Source organism: Pomacea canaliculata, linkage group LG2 (genome assembly GCF_003073045.1).
Source record: "Pomacea canaliculata isolate SZHN2017 linkage group LG2, ASM307304v1, whole genome shotgun sequence".
Classification (NCBI taxonomy): Eukaryota; Metazoa; Mollusca; class Gastropoda; order Architaenioglossa; family Ampullariidae; genus Pomacea; species Pomacea canaliculata.
In genome coordinates this window covers 23,345,844-23,365,195 of record NC_037591.1, presented here as the reverse complement: position 1 = coordinate 23,365,195, position 19,352 = coordinate 23,345,844, and the positions used below count along the sequence as shown (strand labels likewise).

The 19,352-nt window shown below is 35.4% G+C and overlaps 2 protein-coding genes across 3 annotated transcripts; one reads left to right on the top strand and one right to left on the bottom strand.

Annotated features, from left to right (window-relative positions):
* Window positions 1-35: 35 nt before the first annotated feature.
* On the bottom strand, window positions 36-11,783 carry LOC112558170. 2 transcript variants are annotated; one of them, XM_025228459.1, is made up of 9 exons: window positions 11,698-11,777; window positions 10,736-10,874; window positions 9,157-9,335; window positions 8,834-8,999; window positions 8,318-8,406; window positions 7,587-7,788; window positions 7,063-7,332; window positions 6,736-6,834; window positions 36-5,469 (listed from the first exon to the last, which is right to left on the bottom strand). In XM_025228459.1, the coding sequence occupies exons 3-9, from the start codon at window positions 9,235-9,237 to the stop codon at window positions 5,321-5,323; spliced, it is 1,056 nt and encodes a 351-aa protein (XP_025084244.1). In that variant the 5' UTR covers window positions 9,238-9,335; window positions 10,736-10,874; window positions 11,698-11,777; the 3' UTR covers window positions 36-5,320. The 2 variants fall into 2 exon arrangements, with proteins under 2 accessions (XP_025084244.1, XP_025084243.1); XM_025228458.1 differs by lacking the exon at window positions 10,736-10,874 and having other exon boundaries at window positions 11,698-11,783.
* A 196-nt stretch (window positions 11,784-11,979) lies between these two features.
* Window positions 11,980-18,891, top strand: LOC112558189 (thioredoxin-like protein 1). The gene is made up of 10 exons (XM_025228478.1): window positions 11,980-12,174; window positions 12,484-12,580; window positions 14,841-15,014; window positions 15,769-15,891; window positions 16,052-16,118; window positions 16,499-16,592; window positions 16,981-17,059; window positions 17,371-17,475; window positions 17,958-18,027; window positions 18,579-18,891. The coding sequence occupies exons 1-9, from the start codon at window positions 12,077-12,079 to the stop codon at window positions 17,985-17,987; spliced, it is 867 nt and encodes a 288-aa protein (XP_025084263.1). The 5' UTR covers window positions 11,980-12,076; the 3' UTR covers window positions 17,988-18,027; window positions 18,579-18,891.
* The last annotated feature ends 461 nt before the right edge of the window (window positions 18,892-19,352 follow it).

The following is a 19,352-nucleotide window of genomic DNA, read 5'->3' as shown; positions in this document are numbered from 1 at the left end:
GGTATTGACGATTGAGTGAGCAAACGGCATAAGAAAGAGATTGAACAAGTGATTTGTGTAGCGGCTTCATTTGGAACATCATAAATCCATTTCTAAGCAAGATCTGTCAAGTTAGGGAAGGAGCACTAAGAATGCAAGTGTTTCACTACATCCCTGCAATGACGTTGCATAGGAATAAGCTTGACTCAAATAAAGAGATAAATTGAAAGTTGACAGTAGCTTCACAGCTGGAGGAGAGCAGCAGAAACCCATCAAGATAAAGCCAGGTATCCTGGCTAGTATGTAATAATGCATGATACATGTTCATGTAACATGGCTTCATCTCATCCACTTTTCCCTAGCTGCAAGACTAGCATGCACATCATCATGGACTGACACCAGGGGTTGTGGATTGCATACTGTCACCCTCACCTGCTATTTAAATGTGCATGCACAAATTACAAAAGAATAAACACTGCCTTTCCCTAAGTCTCTTTAGCTGATACCCTATCATTCCCTGCTTTGCTTCTTTGTCTCGAGATTATAAAGGTGGAATCAGCTTCATCACAGACGTGTATAGGAGGACTGCTGTCTGCCGAGACAAACGCTTAGCCTCTTGCAAAGTTCTCCACTGTTAGTCTCGGCAAACTTTAACAATGAATGTGACTAGACCGAAAGCTTTGTACACACCTGCCTCATTTTAGTAGTTAACTGGAAAAAAATCATCTGCCAGCAGTCCAGTAATACAAGTTCATGGCTTCATGCATGGGCTGCAAAAGTCAGCACCACTGTGAAACAGTTCCAAAATGCACCGAAAGGTGATAAGGCAGTCTCATTTCTGTCTGCATCGAGGTATTTCTGAATCTATTTTGCATATTGATGACTTTGCTATTTACTCAAGGAAATCAATATTTCACTATCAAAACCCAACTCTCAAAATACACAACTCAAGCATTTTTATTTTAATGTTTTGATAAGACATTGGCAAACAAACAACTTACATTTGAGAGCTTCCACAATTGGGTTAGCATCAGAATACACAAGAATGTGTATTAGTTGATTTACCATACAATGGAATCACAACTAGCCATTCTTTGGTTGACACTGACTTTCAAGGCTACTTAATGGATATCAAGACAGGTGATGCTTGGATCTAACATGCTACACATAAAAAGATTCCCTTTGAATCAATGAAAATCCCAGATCTAGCCTGCAGTCAAAGCACATTAGTAATTGTTCTCTATAGCTTCTGGTTAACCTGCTGACATTATTGTCACTTTGAGATCAACTTTATCACATGTTTATGCTACAAATGTCATGATAGAAACCTCTTATAAGCATCCTTCACTTGAATTAATACAACAATAAAAGAAGGAAAAACCTTTGATATAGCTATGGTTTGTCAGGAAAAATTGTTAAGTAGTGAAACACATTTAATAAGTACACAAATTTTAGGAAACAAAAAGGACTCACTAATAACATTCCTCTGTGCTTTGAACTTCTACAGCCCATTAAAAATGTAATTAATCCTAATGAATGAAACACAGTAAGTAAATTAGGTAAAGAAAGATGATACCCTAAAAAAATCTTGCTTCAATATCAAAATAACAAGGAGGCTGAACCAGAGACCAAATAAAATAGATGTACAGCAGAAGAAAACTGGGAATGTAAACACTTTAAATCCAGCACACCTTCCCATCTCGTACCCTTTACTTTCTACTATCCTCACACAAGCTACCAGCTACATGCAAGACCAATACACAAAGGTACAGCCATGTGTATTAGGAAGCTTTGTCCTTTAAAAAAGACAAATGAATTGGGATTGAATATCTAACATACTTTTAAAAATGTCACTGCAATTTAATTGTTTAATGCATTATTTAATCATAAAGGATGAAAATGCCATTCTTTAAGCGGCTTTTAATGTGTTTCCCTATCTGAAAGACAAGAGTGATTTGAGCTTAATGGGGACACAATTACTGGCCCAGGCTAAGCAGCTTTTAAAGTCCTTTACCATTGTAGCGGGGGCGCTAGTTTCGGTTGAATTCTATGACATTGATTTTTTCCTCTGCAATCAACAACAAAATTAGTTGTACTTTGTATACTGGTAAAATTTGAAAATAAAATATATTGTGTGTAACACCACCAGCAGCTGTGGAAATGTACTGATGATGGCATTGGAGTGTCTGTACCCCTTAAGTCCCAAAATGAATCAGTCAAAAGTCACAGTAAAACAAACCAAATATGCCTGGATTATGTTCATGCCTTTGGTATGTTCAGTTGAGGCTAACGCATTGTGGCAGGACATGGCTGAAGCTGGAAGACTTCATCTTTGTATAACGCATTGTATTAGCACCCTTAGCTATCAGTGGAAGCTGTTGCAATGCACAGGTGGAAGATTCCAGGTCTCAGAAAGGCCCAAACCTGGCCTCTTTGCCTTTAACAATGACAGGAAGACAAGGGTCACAAAAAGCGATAGGTTCCCTGTTTCCAAATCTTGTGCGGTAGGATGTGGAATGCAAAATTTGTCCACGCTCACTAAATTTAATGTTTTTTAAAAGATTAACTATCTTTCATAAAGTACTGAAAATTATATTCAATTTTCTTTTAAGCTGTACAGAAATGGAATTAATCCTATTATTATTTAAAGGCCAGTAAATATGATAAAATGCATTTCTAAAACATTCTGCTGTTAGATATTCTGTTCTAGGAAATACTGTACAATGCTTCTCTCTTTCCATTTCTGTTTATCCTTTTTACCCCATGCCATCACTTTCTCTCTCTGATTCATGTGCACAAACCCACCCTTTACATGCAAATATGCCTATGTAAAAAGCTGGAAGGGGTCTCATGAAATGCATTCTGAAAATGGAATTATTGTTGAACACGATCTAATGCTGTGTTCCATCTTCCCCTCACCCTTCTGTACATTGTTTCCCATGTCTTTTTAGACATGTTGCCACCAACATATGAAGAAAGTACCAACACACCCTTCAGTTTCTCTTTCAAATAATTCACTTAGAACACAACCATGAACGTTTCTCTGAAAAAAAAATGCCAACAACCTAATCTCAACAGCTATGGAAAGCTTTGAAGCAAGGAAAAGATTTCTATACAGTAACCTTATTAGATAGCATTCAAGATCATTGCAGACAACCAATGGTCACTGAAAAAAGGTAAGAATCTTGTAAGAGACTAGGGTAAACAAATACCTATGGTGTAATGGGAGGAAACAACCATGGTGGTAAGTAATGGAGGAAAATCCTAACAGGCAGAAACTTGTATGTATGAATATGTATATACATCTGCATGTGCACATGAACACATGTTTGAGTGTACTATGGGTGTTTGTTTCATGGTGGTATGAATGCTGATGGTCTTCATAATCTGCAAAAAAACTATTTTTAACAATTTGTTTTACAAATCTTATTACAATATCACAAATAAAACCAGATATTTTAAGTTTTGATAATAGCAACATTTCAGTTTTACAATTTGAAACATACTGCACTGTAAAACTATTAACACGATTTGATAATACACAATAATATAACTGATACTGCACAGCAGCCACCAAAGATAAAGCAAAGTACAACTACAAAAAGTTATCATCAAAAGCAAAGAAAAGATGCAAAATTTAAATAATAATTTATAGTAAAAAAATATATATAAATATTTTAAGGAAAAAAATGAATTCAGAAAAAATATTCCTGAACATAAATAAATACAGAAACACTGAAAATACATATTCCAGTCACACATTGCACAGAATGTTAAGGTTAAAACTGCATTTTAAAAATTTGTGTCAAAATAAATAAAAATTTCTCTAAAAACTTACAAAAAATTGCCACATGTTATGAAAATAGTAATAATTATTAAAATAATACAAATTCCATTCTTTTAAAAAATCCATCTTAGACTAAACAGAGCACATTAAAAAACTAATAAAATGTATATTTCAATTAAATATTGCACAGAAGCATTATAGAATCAACTGATTAGTATTTGTTAAAGCTATGATGAAAATTGTACTATATTCTGCCAAGCACAATCTCTAACTTTTTTCAACTGATGACCTTCTCTTGATTAAAACCACATTAAAAGAAAGATATAAATGACAACTTGTGCAAGCACAAGTTTTGATTGATGATTTAATCTGTTTCTTATATATATATATACACACATATATGCACAAGTATAAGCAACAGTACATGGAAGTTTACTCTGCAAACTCCACTCTAGCCCTGTTATATCAACTTCAATAGTGACTGGCAAGTATTTTCATCCATGCACAATAAACAAATACCCTACCCAGTAAAGACTATAAGTTGCAGAGTTACAAATATTGCCAGATTCTTCTTCTCAATATCAAATTCTGCCTGAGACCAGCTAAATCAGAAACAAGTATTCCTACCTATAGACAGTATTAGATAACTTGCATGAGTCATGACACTTTCCGCACCAAAAAAATGGCACTGAACTAGCTTATGAAGAGTCCACTTTCAGAAAGCTGCTAGAAATCCTTGTGACAAGAGTTTTAGAAGTGTCACATTCCCTTAGCTCTTCAGTGACCTTAAGGTAGTGTCATGCAATATCTTTTAAAAATGTGAATGACACAGTTAAGGATAACAAATGAATTTTAAGCTCTGAAATGAGATATAGCAAAATAATCATAACACTGAATACACTATCAAACTACAAATTCCCAGCACCTTTGTCATGCACTGGGAGGTTGCAATGTGACTACCAAAAATAGAATAAAAAAACCAATGCTCAAAATCCATTTTCCAAAGTCTCCTCCCATAACATACAACTGAGTATTTTTCATGTGGGACTTGAAAGTCCAATAACAAAGTGCAATACTTAGAGATGCATCCTCCTCCTCAAAGCAAACGTAATGCTTCGCTGAAAGTGGTCTGTTTTGATTTATTTTGATTCACACATATATTTTGATTTTATTTTGGTTTTGATTTGATTTTTATTTGATATTAATACATTTTTTTGGGGGTGGCCATCATACCTCAAGAGCACATCTACATGAAGCCTAATTTGAAAAATAGGGAAAACTGAAAAAAAAAACTCTTACACAAGTGCCAGATTTCACCCTTTTCTTCTATTAGAGATGAATAAAAAAAATTTCACTTTCAACTCAAACATTATCTTCTATAAAATATCAAAAATTTCTTGAAAAGTTAACTCAGGCCACAAAAAAATAAAAAATAAACAAAATTGAAATAATAATGATTTTCTTCCCTTTGCATTTTAGCACAGCAGCAAACAGCAAATGACTGCCCATACAGCACATGCATGCTTTGCTGGCTTGCACAAGATACTGTAGCTTTTATATGAACCCATCACTGTCCTCATTTTCCATAAGCAGATCACGCCTGTGGTATGTGAGACGAAGGCGGCGAATGGCAAAGTAGCCCGCAGTGAGAACACCAGCTAGGACTAGGAGACCTCCCAGCACTGCACCTATAACAACTGGAGCTAAAACAGATAGTCATTAATCCACATCACTCAAAGAAGGTGTAACTGAACTATAAATAATCAGTTACTTTCACGATTAAAAAATATAAACAAATATTTCAGTTTGAGTGTTTGTATAGTAGAGTGATACTCTTTGGCTAGTATTTAATTTTTAATGAGAAAACCTTGATTGCTGAAGTAAGAGTTATGTCCCTTTGCCTTACTGGCTTGAGAGCCTGCTTTATTTTTTAGTCTCATCCCCAGACCCGCTCTTAGACCCCAACGAGGCCAGAGGCATAGGGATTAATTTGGAGACTAGATGCCATATTAACCCCTGACGACTATCAAATGTGTGGGGCTCTAGGCTGATGCTTTGTCTACTTGCCCATAAGCACGGCCCTGCTCATCCCTTCTTTCTGCCATTACCAGTGATTTTGAATGGTTTTGATGTCAACAGTTCGTCTGTGCTTTCGTTTTTCTGTTTCATCTGTTCAGCATTATTTTGTATGCCTGCGCCAGCTTCATTACTTTTTTGACTAAGTCTCTATATACAGTCATGCCTCTGCCATCTCAACTCCCAATTTGACATTCTCATCTCTGAACCACATGCCTGACTTAGTGCATTTTACATTCTGAATCTACTGCAAATACTGTAGACTGACACCTCTAGTATCTTTTGTACTGGTCTGCGCTACTGTTATGTTAATGTGACATCACTACCAGCAATCAGTGTGCATGCCAGACATGTACAACCATGTGTCTGTTTGTCATCATCGTCCTTTGGACATGCATTAATGCTTGTACTAGGCTTCTCGAGTTGTGTGCACTAGGATTTCTCTGTCTGTAGAGATTCATGTCTTTTTGAATAGATAAACTAACAATCTGTAGACTCTGCCTTACCATAATGGCCCAATCTTACTATTACTTTTTGGGATACAGTGTAGCTGTGGCATGCTCATCTGCAGCATTCTCTTTTATTTTTCTTTGTATTTTTGTCTCTTTGTATTCCTCTACATCATTTTTGATATTTCTGGTCTGCATTTTAATATATACAATTTATTCTGAATTTTGTATTTTGATGATGATTTCTTTTTTGCACATTGTGTTTACTCTAAAATTAAGGAATGCGCTATATAAATCCACTTTTTTATTATTATTTTGTTAGACTTAGAGAAGAGGTTCCCAGGTTCAGCAGAAAGAAAAATCTTATGGAAATTTTAATTAAAGTTCTTTCTGCACTTTCCCTAAGGTGCAGAAAAGACCACAAAACAACAAAAAATAAATTACCTTTGCTGCTGGAAGTAGGTTGCTTGTGTAATGTAGGAGTAAAAGTAGAGCCAGATGGCTTTCGTGTGACACCACTTGCTGCTGACGATGAAGAGGAAACTGTAAAGCCAACAGCAAGTAATTTAAATAGGATGGTGATGAGTAATTTACATGAAGTTATTATTCTCTCTTACATATCCTCCCTAAAATACATATATATGTTTACAGTCAAGAACCTTGTGCACATTCCACACCCTCCAGCAAATGTCTTCTGGCCTGCTTTATACATCAAGACTTGGTGATTTAAGCCAATTTGCAACTAGTCTTCTCTTAGAAGGAGTGGCTTACCTGTTTCTTTGCTTGCCACACACATCAACTTTTTGTTGTCCCTATGGTAGTGGCTGGCACAAGAGCAGTTGCGCTCTACACAGATCTCATGCAGTTCCTCTGCACAGTCATCATTAGATCTGCAACTGGAGCCAAACTGGCTCAGTGAACAGCAGCTTCCATTGGAGAAGACAAAGTTGTCAGCACACTCACAAAAAAGAGTCTCCTTGTTGCAGGTGAATGCAGGTCCATTACATCCAACAGGTGTGTTGCAAGATTTGTTATAGCTCTCTGTTAGACAAAAGAAAATTAAATGTTCTGTGGACAGTGGAGAAGAAAATGGAGAGAAAATTAATCCAGTCATCCACTTTTAGTCACTTACTCAAATGCCTTGTAATAAACAAATGCACAAGCTCACAGCTGTTTAGAAACATCCAAAACATTTTAACATCTAACTTTTTTTAAAAATGTATAATTGTCTGAATAATTTCAAATACACAAGTGATCAAAGCTGTGTGCTCTTGCCCTCCAGCACATAATCTTACGCGAATCACAGTACTGGAAACCCTTAGATAAGATTTTCCAATGAGGAGGGTTACAGGTGCTCAGAACCAAGGGTGGAGACATTTTCTGCTCTCCAGCGGTGCATGGAGGGACAGGAATGGTCTCGTTGCTGATTATTTTGCGTTGCAGTGAAGGTGGCCAGGTAACTGTGCCTGATGATGTAATCTTCACTTTCACGGTCACCTACATCAGTCAAAAACTGTAATCACAAATAAGCACAGCCATATCTCCCAAACAATTTTCCTGCCTGTTTTACCAGAGAGGAAAAAATGCGAGAAAAAGTAAAAAAAAACTAGTGTGTGCATACACTTCTAATGAAAGTATTTTTGTTCGGGCTCACTTTCCTCACCAAGCAGACAAAAAAATGCTACTAACAAATGATATCAGAATTACTACACCCTTTAAATTTATATCTTTCAGACAATTGGCCAATGCAAAGGATATTTGCACTCCTCCACAGTCCTATGCATAAGCAATACTAGTGCTCATTTATAATTGTGATCAGAAAACAGCAAATGCCAATGAGCTCTCAATCAACTCTCTTTTTCTCTGCATAACTGAATTCTTGCATTTACTGGGCTACAGTACTAAATCCTCTCTCTCTCTCAAAAAACCCTAAAACTGAGATAACTATTGGGTCTTGCCATTTGAATCTATTAAATTACCAACAAACAAACAAAAAAAAACAATTCAAAGAATGGGCATAACTCACCGAAAATTTAACCTGGTCACCAATGCGTCCCATTTCAAAGTAAAGAAAACCTTCAGCTGTGACAAGTAATTTCAATCTGTATTTCAAACCTGCAACATTTTTTTGAAAACTCATCAGATCATGATCCAAAGTAACATGAATCTGATACAACAAAAACACACCAGAATGTCTAATAGAACACTTAAATAACATGTGCACACCTACATTAGCACAGACATATGGTGCTTTCCTTTTCAAGCGTAGCCTTGGTTTAAAGTACATGGTCTAGTGAATGGCAGAGTAAAGAGCACAGCTAGAATTTTCAGAATGCAAAATATTATGAAGAAGTCCTTAAAACTGTTGTAGCATTAATAAAGGAAATAATGTATGACACTCTATATTCCTTGCTCACGTTTAAATTTAATTAATGATATAATGGCTCTTAATTATTTGTTTTTCAATCAACAATATCCACAGAATTAGAAAAAAAATTAAGTACTAGACTAAAGGCCTTGCTAACCAGCTGCTGATACTCACCTGAAATGGGAAGGTGAGTGTCATGAGTAATTCGTTGCTGAACTGTAATATTTCTTGCAGGCACTTGCACATAGAAATCCAGACTGAGGGGTTCATCACAGTGATTCAATACAAGACCAAAACAATAATCCACTTCAATTGAGTTTTCCAAGGGTATGTAGGAATTCTGTTTACAGGAAAACACAAATGTGGACCTATATACTTTAAACATGTTACAATAAAGGTTCATTTTGTTGTCAAAAATGGTTATGATGATTTTGAAATAATCACAAACACTTTTAGAAACTTTTATAGCTATGAGACATTTTAAGAACAAGCCTTACCGCTGCACTGTATTTATAAGCACCTTTACAGTCAAAGCGAGTGCATGGCTCTCCCTGACCAGCCTGACAGGACTGCTGCATGGCATTGGTTGAAGTTAACTGTTCTGCTATATGATGCCACACAGCACAGGACTCATGCTTTGCTTCTGGTGGTGATGCTTCTGCTTGCAGGCAACAACCTGAATCATCAAGTGCAGGGGTTTTTTTTGTTTGGTATATGATGCTGTCATGGGCATTGCTTGATTTGACTATCTGATTTTCAACCACTTGCCAATTCGACCACTACCAAGGGTCAACTTGATGATTCAACCATGAAAATAAATTAACTTTAATGTGATTTCCTTTTATCCATTTTTAATGCTCTAGATATAAAATTCATGTCACACATAAAAGAACTCATACACGCATATGCAAACATACCTACACACACACACACTATGGGAGGAGAAAAAGGTTTAAGAGAAGATAGGTATCTGGGGGAATGTAGAGAGGATCAGAAATAAAAAAAAGTCTGAGAAATACAAAGCATGAAAAGAGAAGCAAAGAGAAAAAGGTGGTGTGATGATATGAAGTTAGATAGGTAGGTGTGGGTAAAACCATTAAAACACATAACACTGAATCTGGGAGCTAGTGGAGTGCAGCAAGGAGAGGGGTGATGTCATCAGTTTTAATCTTAATAAAAATGAGACAAGTAACATTGTTTTAAACATGCTAGAGAATATGGATGGTAGAGTCAGGAAGGCCAGCAAGTAGAGTTACGGTAGTCGATGCAAGAAAGGTCTTGTTTAGTGATAGCACCAATTGGAAGATGTTTTTAGATCTGGCTAATGCAGTGGAGTTGAGAATAGAATGACTTAGCAATATGGGATACAAACTGATGCATGGACATAGTGTTGTCCAATACGACATCCAAGTTTTTAGTCAGAAATGGTAATACTGTTGATTTGGAGCGAGAGGGAGCAAGTAAGTTGAGTAAGATTTTGGCATGTGCCAATAGGAATGGCTTCAGTCTTGTCATCATTAAGTAGAAGTTTATTGTTTTTCATTGTTTTTAATGTCTTTAAGCAGATGGATATTTTAGTCAACAGTGTCTGTACATTATCAGGTGTTTTACTGTCCTGGACTTGACAGTCACTCACACAGAAATGGTGTTTGATATGATGTGAAGTGATAATGGCTGACAACAGAGAGGTGTAAGAACCCTTGAGGGCCAAGGGAGGTTGGTGGAATAGGGTTGAAAGTCATTGACAAGAATATAGTCTTGCAGTCTATTGGAAAAATACTTTTGGTTAGCCTGTGTGACTATCTCTCATCATTTGTGTATGTGTGTGGGAGAGAATGTATGCAAAATATCCCTCTTTTACAAGTTTGTCTCTTTGTTTGTATGTGTGTAGACAGAGACAAGATAAAGTTTTCTACAGTTCAGTCTTTATTTGTTTAAGGCTTTAGTTGTTTTTTTTTATGTAGCCTTTCAGTCAGTAAAACAAAACAAAGTGCATTTTCCAGTATGTGATTAAAAGCTTATAGGTTGCAATATTTTTTTCCTAATGTTGGTGATGATAATAGTAATTTCTATCACCTATGGTTGAATAATTCCTGGCTGTGGTTGAATCAACTTGTGGCTGAGGTCGAATTGGCTTGTTTGTAGTGGAATTGACAGTTCAAATGAGTATATATGCTGAAATCGACACATCCCTGACCTCACAGCATGATCTTATCTAGATAAGGAAAATAAAGATTAATAATTGATGCAACAAAATACAAGAATGAAAAATAATATCAAAACACTGCTAATAAATATGTAAGCATTAACATGTGAAGGTGAATGTTCTTTATAACTGTAAAGATGATATATATATATAGATATCTCTCTCAAAAAACACACACAGAAACTTACAGCATATACCAGAAAAAGATAGAAGAAGGTGGCTGTCAATACAGCAGCACAAGAGTATAGAAAGATAAAGGCACAAGAAAAGTATATTAAAACAAGGAGAAGCGAAGCGAAAAAAAAAGCATGAAGTGGGAGTATGAAGGAATTTAATTTATGTAACCGCATGTATGTAGCCACCCAGCCAAAGAAGAAATAAAGGCACCAGACAGCTCAAGAATGGCAATGACACTATGTCCACTGAAATACTCAAAGCAGAAACAAAGAGACCACAACAACTATAACGAAACTGCAGACCTTCATCTATATACATGTCTACGTAAACGCTCGAGAGTCTGTGGGCCAGCCACCATCAGTAATCTCTGGAAAATGGCAAACCAAAGATACACTGAAATGTGCTGGTCATATTTTTTAACAGTCTGCATCTAATACCATAAGACAGACCCCTCGCGGGGAACCTTCAATTGCCGTGACCTCGAGACTGATATAGAAAAGATGAAATACAAATGAAGCCAGATCAAAAAGCATGTAGGACAGAGAGAACATTAGTGGCATATGTGCACTAGGAAAGGGTAATAGGCAAAAGAAAAAGTTATATTTTTAACTAAATATGGTTGACTATGATTTTTATGACATTTAAAGAATCTTACCCACAAAGACAAAAGCAAACATCAACATCGTCATTGACTGCGTTTTTTCTCTCAGGCGTTTTGTTATGGATGTCTGCACCTAATACAAATTTGTATTTCATACGAAGATATTAAATCTATTTTAATTATTTGATTTAAAACTAAATATATACACGTGAGATCAAATTAATTACTAATTGATTTTTTATTTAACATAAATATTAATTTAAAAAAAAGAAAATCCCTCTATCGCTACATAATAGTATTTGGATTCTCAATTGGTTTTTAAATTTGTTACATGTCACTTTAGCCTGTTGCTCAGAATAGCTTCCCCTCCCAACCCGTTTACGTGCTCTGGAATTCTCTTCGGTTACATTTAGTAACTTGCTATCATTTCAAAATGTCGAATGTAAGAATAATAACAGACGACACACAGTTTAGTTCGGAATTGACTAATGCAGGAACTAGGCTAGTGATCGCAGACTTTTTTGCTACATGGTGTGTATCATATTCATGTTAAAATTGTACGATAATGACCCGGCGATTTTGAAATATTGCATGATGATTCATTGAACTCATCGATATAAATGTTATTCTGCGCATAATATTTACTAATGTTATTGGTAACAATACTAACGTTTATGTTCAGTTTTCTGAACCAGATTCAAAAAAGAATACTTTTTGTGTCTTTAGTAATATCTATTTTTCACAATGTTTAAAGTTTTTGGATTTTGACTGTTTATTGTGACAGATTCTTCAACAGAAAATGTATTTATTCATAGTTTTGCGTTCATTCCTTTTAAACAGGTGTGGACCATGTCGCCAAATAGCCCCAAAATTTGCAGAGTTCAGCGCATCATACTCAAAAGCCTTATTCCTGAAAGTTGATGTTGACCAATGTCCGGTATGTAGATTTTCTCGTTTACAATAATAAGTTTAAAGAATTAGTGAGGTGCTTATTTTTTAAAATATTGAGTAAAGATCAGTGCCAGATACTATTGTCCTAAATCTGGGTGAATACACTCCTACCACTCTCAAGATACATGCCTACAGATATCATCATGCTCTGAAAGTGGTCAACAACATCAACATTAGGATAATGCAGAGAGATGTTTATGTTGTGAAATGCTCAGCGAATGGAAAAGCTGTTACCTAGGCACATTATGGCACCATGATTTTGATCTCTTTCTGTGTATGGTGATGTTTGTAGGCATATGTTTTGAGAACAGAAAAGGAGTGTTTACCAAGACTTGGGAAAATGAGATCTTGTATCCAATCATCACAATTATAAATGTTCACCCCACCATTTCTTTAAGCATGACCATGTTTCTGAATCTGTTGTGCAAGGTTTTAGTGAAACATTATTTGAAATGGTAGATAGATGAATATTCAAACAGGAACAAGATGGCTGTAAGTATATTCATAGGGTGAGCTTCATTTCCTAATTTTGCATGACAAGATATAAAACAGATGCACAAGTGGTAGAGCAGATGGCAGAGTTATGGATATTTTCAGAGAAGTCTTCATAACAATAATAATAGATGCATGATTTGTATAGTGCATATTCTTTCTCATAACCTAACTAAATGCTACTTTTAATCTAACTCTAAATAAGTAATTTATTCAATTGTCAGGTGACTGATTAAATAGCTTGTTTTGTGTTGCTCTCTTTGTGTAATGGACCCAAGAATTGACTATATACTATATTTTTCCATGATATACTACTCTTAAAGGAAAATAATTAGATTCCGTAGCAGTCTCTTAAGTTCACTTTGGTTAGTTTCAGTCTTACTGTGAAAGTACTTGTATTTTTGTACAGAAATACAAACAAGTAAGCACTGCACTTAATAGAAGAGGTTGTAAAAAAGTTACAGTAATCAGTGTCTAAGCATGGAAAGATAGTCATTTTTAATTTAACAAAAAGGCAGGTATTGAAACCAGGGGTCACAAACGATGATAAACTCATGTACATTGATTTATGTGTTCTTTTCTCTGTGAATAGTTGATAAAACTCCCATTATGTTTATACTGGGATTTTTAAATTTCAACAATTTTAACTTAGAGTCTGAATGTAAACCTCTAGCATTTTATGGATGGGAAACTACCAAGTCTTGAAGTTCAGCAGTCAGAATTAATTCTACAAGTTATATTCTTGCACGTTTGGATATAATAGGAGAATGAGGTTGCACCTAACTGGCATGACAGCTTTCGTACTCCACAATTGTTTCTTTATATACTTAGGTTGTAACTGCAGTTGATATGCAGTTTGTGCCTGTGTTCATCATTGACAGAACTTTATTTTCTGCTGTGTTTCTGTGACCGACTGTAGGAGTCATGTCAAGGTTTGTTCTTTAGCCATTCTTCTGGGCCATTACTTTTTCAGTTTCAGCATTCCGTATGTACGGAAACATTAACCTCTCATTCGAGTATTTTGCTAGCATTCAGTTCTTTTAATTAACAATGACTTTGCTGCATGACAGTTATTCTGGTTTAACTGTATCTTTCTCCAGCTCCTTGTTTCCAGATCTACTGTTTAATCTACAACTACAGACTTTGCATTTGTAGATCTTAACTTATCAAGGATGATTTGCTCTGTGGACACGAACTGATTCTAGTTATTTATTATATATATATTGATCTACTTTTATACGAGCCTAATAATGCTTTGTGAATCTAAACTACAAGCTTTAGCTCTGTACCTCAACCTTGCATATCCTAATCTGTGAAAAATGACAGGCAGTTGAAACCCTAAACACTGCACACTATTATATCAGTGGATTTCTCTTCTGACAGCTCTTGACCTCATTTTGGTTTTCAAATAGGCATTCTGAAGGCATACTGATGAGCAGCCAAAAGATAAAAAGGATGACCTAGACCTATTAGATCCATTGGGCTTGGTGGGGACAGGATCATTTGCAGCCTGGATCAGTTTTTCAAGTGATTAGCGCACACTGGAGCACATTGTTGCTAAATATCTTTAATCTCATCGGGCATTCTCTAGTTAATGATTTTGTATGTTATGCTGTATGCATCCGTGTCTACTTGGGTTTTTTTTTCATGAAGCGCCATGAGCTTGTCCATAGGACCAGGACATGGTGCTATACAAGTTCACTATAATAATAATATGTGTGCAGACATGCTATAACTACATTTTTCATTGCCAGGAAACAGCTCAAGGTCAGGGTGTAACAGCAATGCCTACTTTCATCTTTTACCGCAACAAGGTAAAGATAGACTCACTTCGTGGTGCAGACCCTGGTGCTTTGGAAGAAAAGATTAGAAAGTGGTATCAGGAAGATGAAGAAGAAGGAGAAGGTGATATACCTGTAAAAGGGCATGTACGTACTCAGCATTGCTCCATTTCCTTTTCTATACTGTAGGGGTTTATTTCAATTATCCGTATGCTGGAATGTTTGCGTTGGCACAATCCATTAACAAGCCTGAAGGAAAAGTTGTGAATAAATTGAAGACCATTTTTTCTTAATCCTAAATATATGGATAAATGTTTGATATTTTTTTTGTCCAGAACTTATGTATCAATTGTTACAGGATGCATGACAATTCAAAAAAGAAAAATAGAGAAAAAGTAGATAAGGTAAACTTTGAAATAATAAAATAATAATATAAATAGTTGACGACAAAATTAACTTTGAAATAATGATGCATATCCATCTCCTCTCTCTCTTTCTTCCCTCCCCTTCCTATTCCACCCCACCTTCCCTGCACACTGGTGGTCCTGTGGTGCAACAGTTATTGCCTGTCACCAATACAGTGATGGCCGGCTGTCTTGGGTTCACCTGTCGTCTGGGGCACACTGTTCTTTTTCTGAATATAGCCTCAGTTGTTGGCTCCGCGTAAAACACCAATCCTCACCTCCCCCTGCACACACACAGTTTTAAAACACCTGATTTAGCTTAATAAATATAGTTATCTTTCATTTGCAATATGTGTTTTGATGCTGTCATGTTGATATTATTTTGAATGACACATTTTCTTTTTTTTCCAGTTTGCGAAAGTAGATTATAGAAATTTTATACTTTTATAGGAAACATGATTTATAACTTTGTTAAATATTCTTTCTGTTATTTTCAGATGGACCTTTCATCATTTATTAATAAGTCACAATGTGAATGTCTCAATGAATCAGATGATCATCCTCTTGCGCATGCCTTTGCAGCGAAAGGTGGTTTCCTGGAGTCAGACTGTGATGAACAGGTAAAGGGGATTTCTGGACATTTAATTTTTGGCACACATCCATGTGGAAAAGGCCTGTTTGCTTTCTTAATTTTTGTTTAATCTTACTTTTCTTGCATATGTATGTATTATCTGATATTTGTTGAGGTTGTGTTGTATAAAACAGTTTATTTGTCAACAGCTCATCATAAACATAGGCTTCAATCAGGCTGTGAAAATCCACTCGATGCGTTTGGAAGCTCCAGCTGGTAAGACATTTTACTGTTCTACAGTGGAAGATTGAACTGGCAAGCATTATTTTGTAATAGACTGTAATTATCAGCATAACCATTTTGCTTTCTAAGAGAAGAAGTAATAGATCATAGATGCCCATTACACAGCATGTAAAAATACAAGCTTAATATGTAGAATTTCTTTTGCTAAATTTAACTAGTGCATTGTTATGATCATTCTATACATGAAGATGCAGTGAACTCAAATGCAGTGAACAATTATTTACATGTATTTGTAAACCTACAGAGTGAGGCGCCACTATAAATTTTACAGTATGTACATCACACCCTGCACTTGCTGATTCTGATGTGTAGATTTGTAAGTTTCACATTGTGAACCTTGGTGTTTCAAACAGACAAGGGCCCAAAGACAGTGAAATTGTTTATCAACCAGCCACACACGCTGGATTTTGATCAGGCAGATGGCATGGCACCAGTCCAACAAATAGAGTGAGGGTCACTTTTCTGTCTATTTTAAACTGATTGCAAATATATTTAAATACCCCAAAATAGAAGATTATCCAGACTGTATTGCTTGGATGTACAATCCTGAGTGCATATCTAAAAATATTTATCATTCAGAAACTGTCATCAATGTAAAATTATTGTAAGTTAACATTTACAATTCCCAAGTCAATTGAATGGGTGATTTATGTGTAAACTGGTCTCCTGATCATTGGAAACATGAAAAGAGGTAACAGATACATATATATGTGATTTAGTATCATCCATTTAAAGATGTCATCATAAAAAACATTCATCATGACCTCAAGCTTTTCTTTTATTCCTTTTATCTTCTCTACATTTTTACTCTTTCTCTTCCTGACCACACTTCTAGTTTGACACCAGAAGACATGAGGGAAGGAGCAGTTATTCCACTTAAGTTTGTCAAGTTCCAGAATGTCCAAAGCATCACGGTATTGAAAAAAAATCTTTTCTTTAATTAACCAGTTTTTAAAGACCTGTTTTCTTTTGTACCATTTACATGTTGTGCCTTAAAATCCAAACCTCGTCCTCTTGATTTGTTTTGTGATCCAATCATGCTTTTCCTGTTATTTCTGTCTCCTCTCAAGTTTTAGTTCACCAGTTTAGGAGCTTTTGCTTTGTAAATGCTGTTAATACTTTCTTTTTAAGGTGCCAATTTAATTTATTAAATTTCTTTGATATTCATTCTTTGCAGTGAGTAGTTTGATATGCTAGATGTATATCATTTCTTTCTGTTTTACAGCTGTTTGTGAAAGACAATCAAGCAGGCTCAGAAAACACACAGATTGATTATCTAACATTTTTGGGCTCTCCAGTGTGCACAACAAACATGCAAGATTTTAAGCGGGTAATTCTTTAGAGAGAAAAAAGTGTCTAAGCGTGATTGATATATAATTAGAGTTTGTTGGCAAGTTTTTGTTATATGCAGCACATTAGTTTGTTGCATTAATGGACCTTAATAACGTCTGAATTTTAGGAACTGGCAGTATATAAAGGTTGTACTTTGCTGATTTCACCCCATGAATCCTGAACACTGCCATGTGCAAAAGAATTTTGATGTGTGGGTTTGAATTGTGATTGCATGGGGGTCAGTCTGGTGTGACAGCATTGTTGATGTACTATTTGGTTCTCACCCTTGCTTCCCTATAAAGCTGTTTAATAATTACCCTTTGGGATAAGTAAAGTTGTATTTATACAATAAAACATGAAAAAGCAAAGAATGCATGTGGCAGAATACAACTGGCTTATTTTGGAATTAAGAAAAGTGCGCATTCTATGGAATACCAGCAGATATTATGTTGCAAATAAATGTTTGTTTTTTATTTCCAGGTGGCTGGTAAGAAAGGAGAAAGTCACTGAGATGCTGATATTACAAATCAAATGTTCTGAACAGTGCACGGTATGTTTTACTATACAAAAACATAAAAACTGGTCTTTTTCAGAGTAATTTCTTTTTGCCATGATTCCAAGAATGCAGAGGGTTTGTGGGTTTCTCTGCTTTCATAACCATGACTTTGACAGCATAATTGCGATCACTATTATAAATCCAGTCCAGCAATTTTGTCTTCATTCACCAACAATGCTGCAAATGTCCATGTATAACTCATAAAAGGTCTTTTGACTTCAATCTCTGAATCTTTTATGTTTATATGAAATAAAGTTGCAAAAACCCCACCTTGTGTGAATTACATTTTACATGCAGTAAAGGGAAAAACAGAATTTTAAAAAGTAGCATAAATTGCAGTGGCTTGAAATAGACACATCATAATATTTATGATAGTATAATAAAGCAACTGGCACCTGTGTATGCTCCACAAAATACTATGTATCAGCACACTTGATGTAGGGGCAACTTAATATGTGTGGAAAAATGACATCTTTGTTTGCACTTGGAATCTCTGCGATGTGACAGTAGTTATAAACCATTTCATGTCTTTTTTTTTTTTTCAGGTATGTGTTGAGTGTATGCTACATCCAGAAAATAACTGCTTCAAGAAGAGATTGTAGGAAAGACCTTTCACATAGCAAAGTCCAAGGTTTCTGTGATGTCAGTCTGAACTGAATAATTCTATAAACCATGATCATATACTTGTTGGACGAAAAACAAATATTTGAACTAAAGGCTGTTTATATTAAGCATTCTGCAGCTTTTGAGAATATGTGATCATGATATATGAACTTAACTGTTGATGTTAAGATGCCTGATGGATGCACATTCTTCAGTTACATAATAAAAATAAAAAATCAATAACAAGTGAAAATATTTGAGGTTTTCTTTTTTCACTATTTACTAAAATAGTGTTGAAACTATTGTTGATTTTGCACAATTTCTCATATTCATATCCACCAATGACTAAAGCATTCTAGCTTGGGTAGGACTGACGGATAAATGATAAACCATGAATTCACATGCTGAAGACAAGAGTACTACTTTGCCGGTCCATTTACATATGTAAAGCCGATCTGTGACAATATGCTTGAGCAGTCAAGTCCTTTCTAAAGTCATCATGATAATAGATTTTTATAGAACACCCCTCCCCGCCAAGTAGACAGAAAAGAAAAGGCAAAACATGAATATAAACAGAAACTTACACCAAAACATATAAACAAATATGACAAAAGGAACAAGATCCTGTCAAGGTGAAGGAGAGAAAAATTAATCTGAACATCTCATTAGAAGTTTTGAGTGACCTTTTAGGGGGAACACAAATAGGACAAAATCCT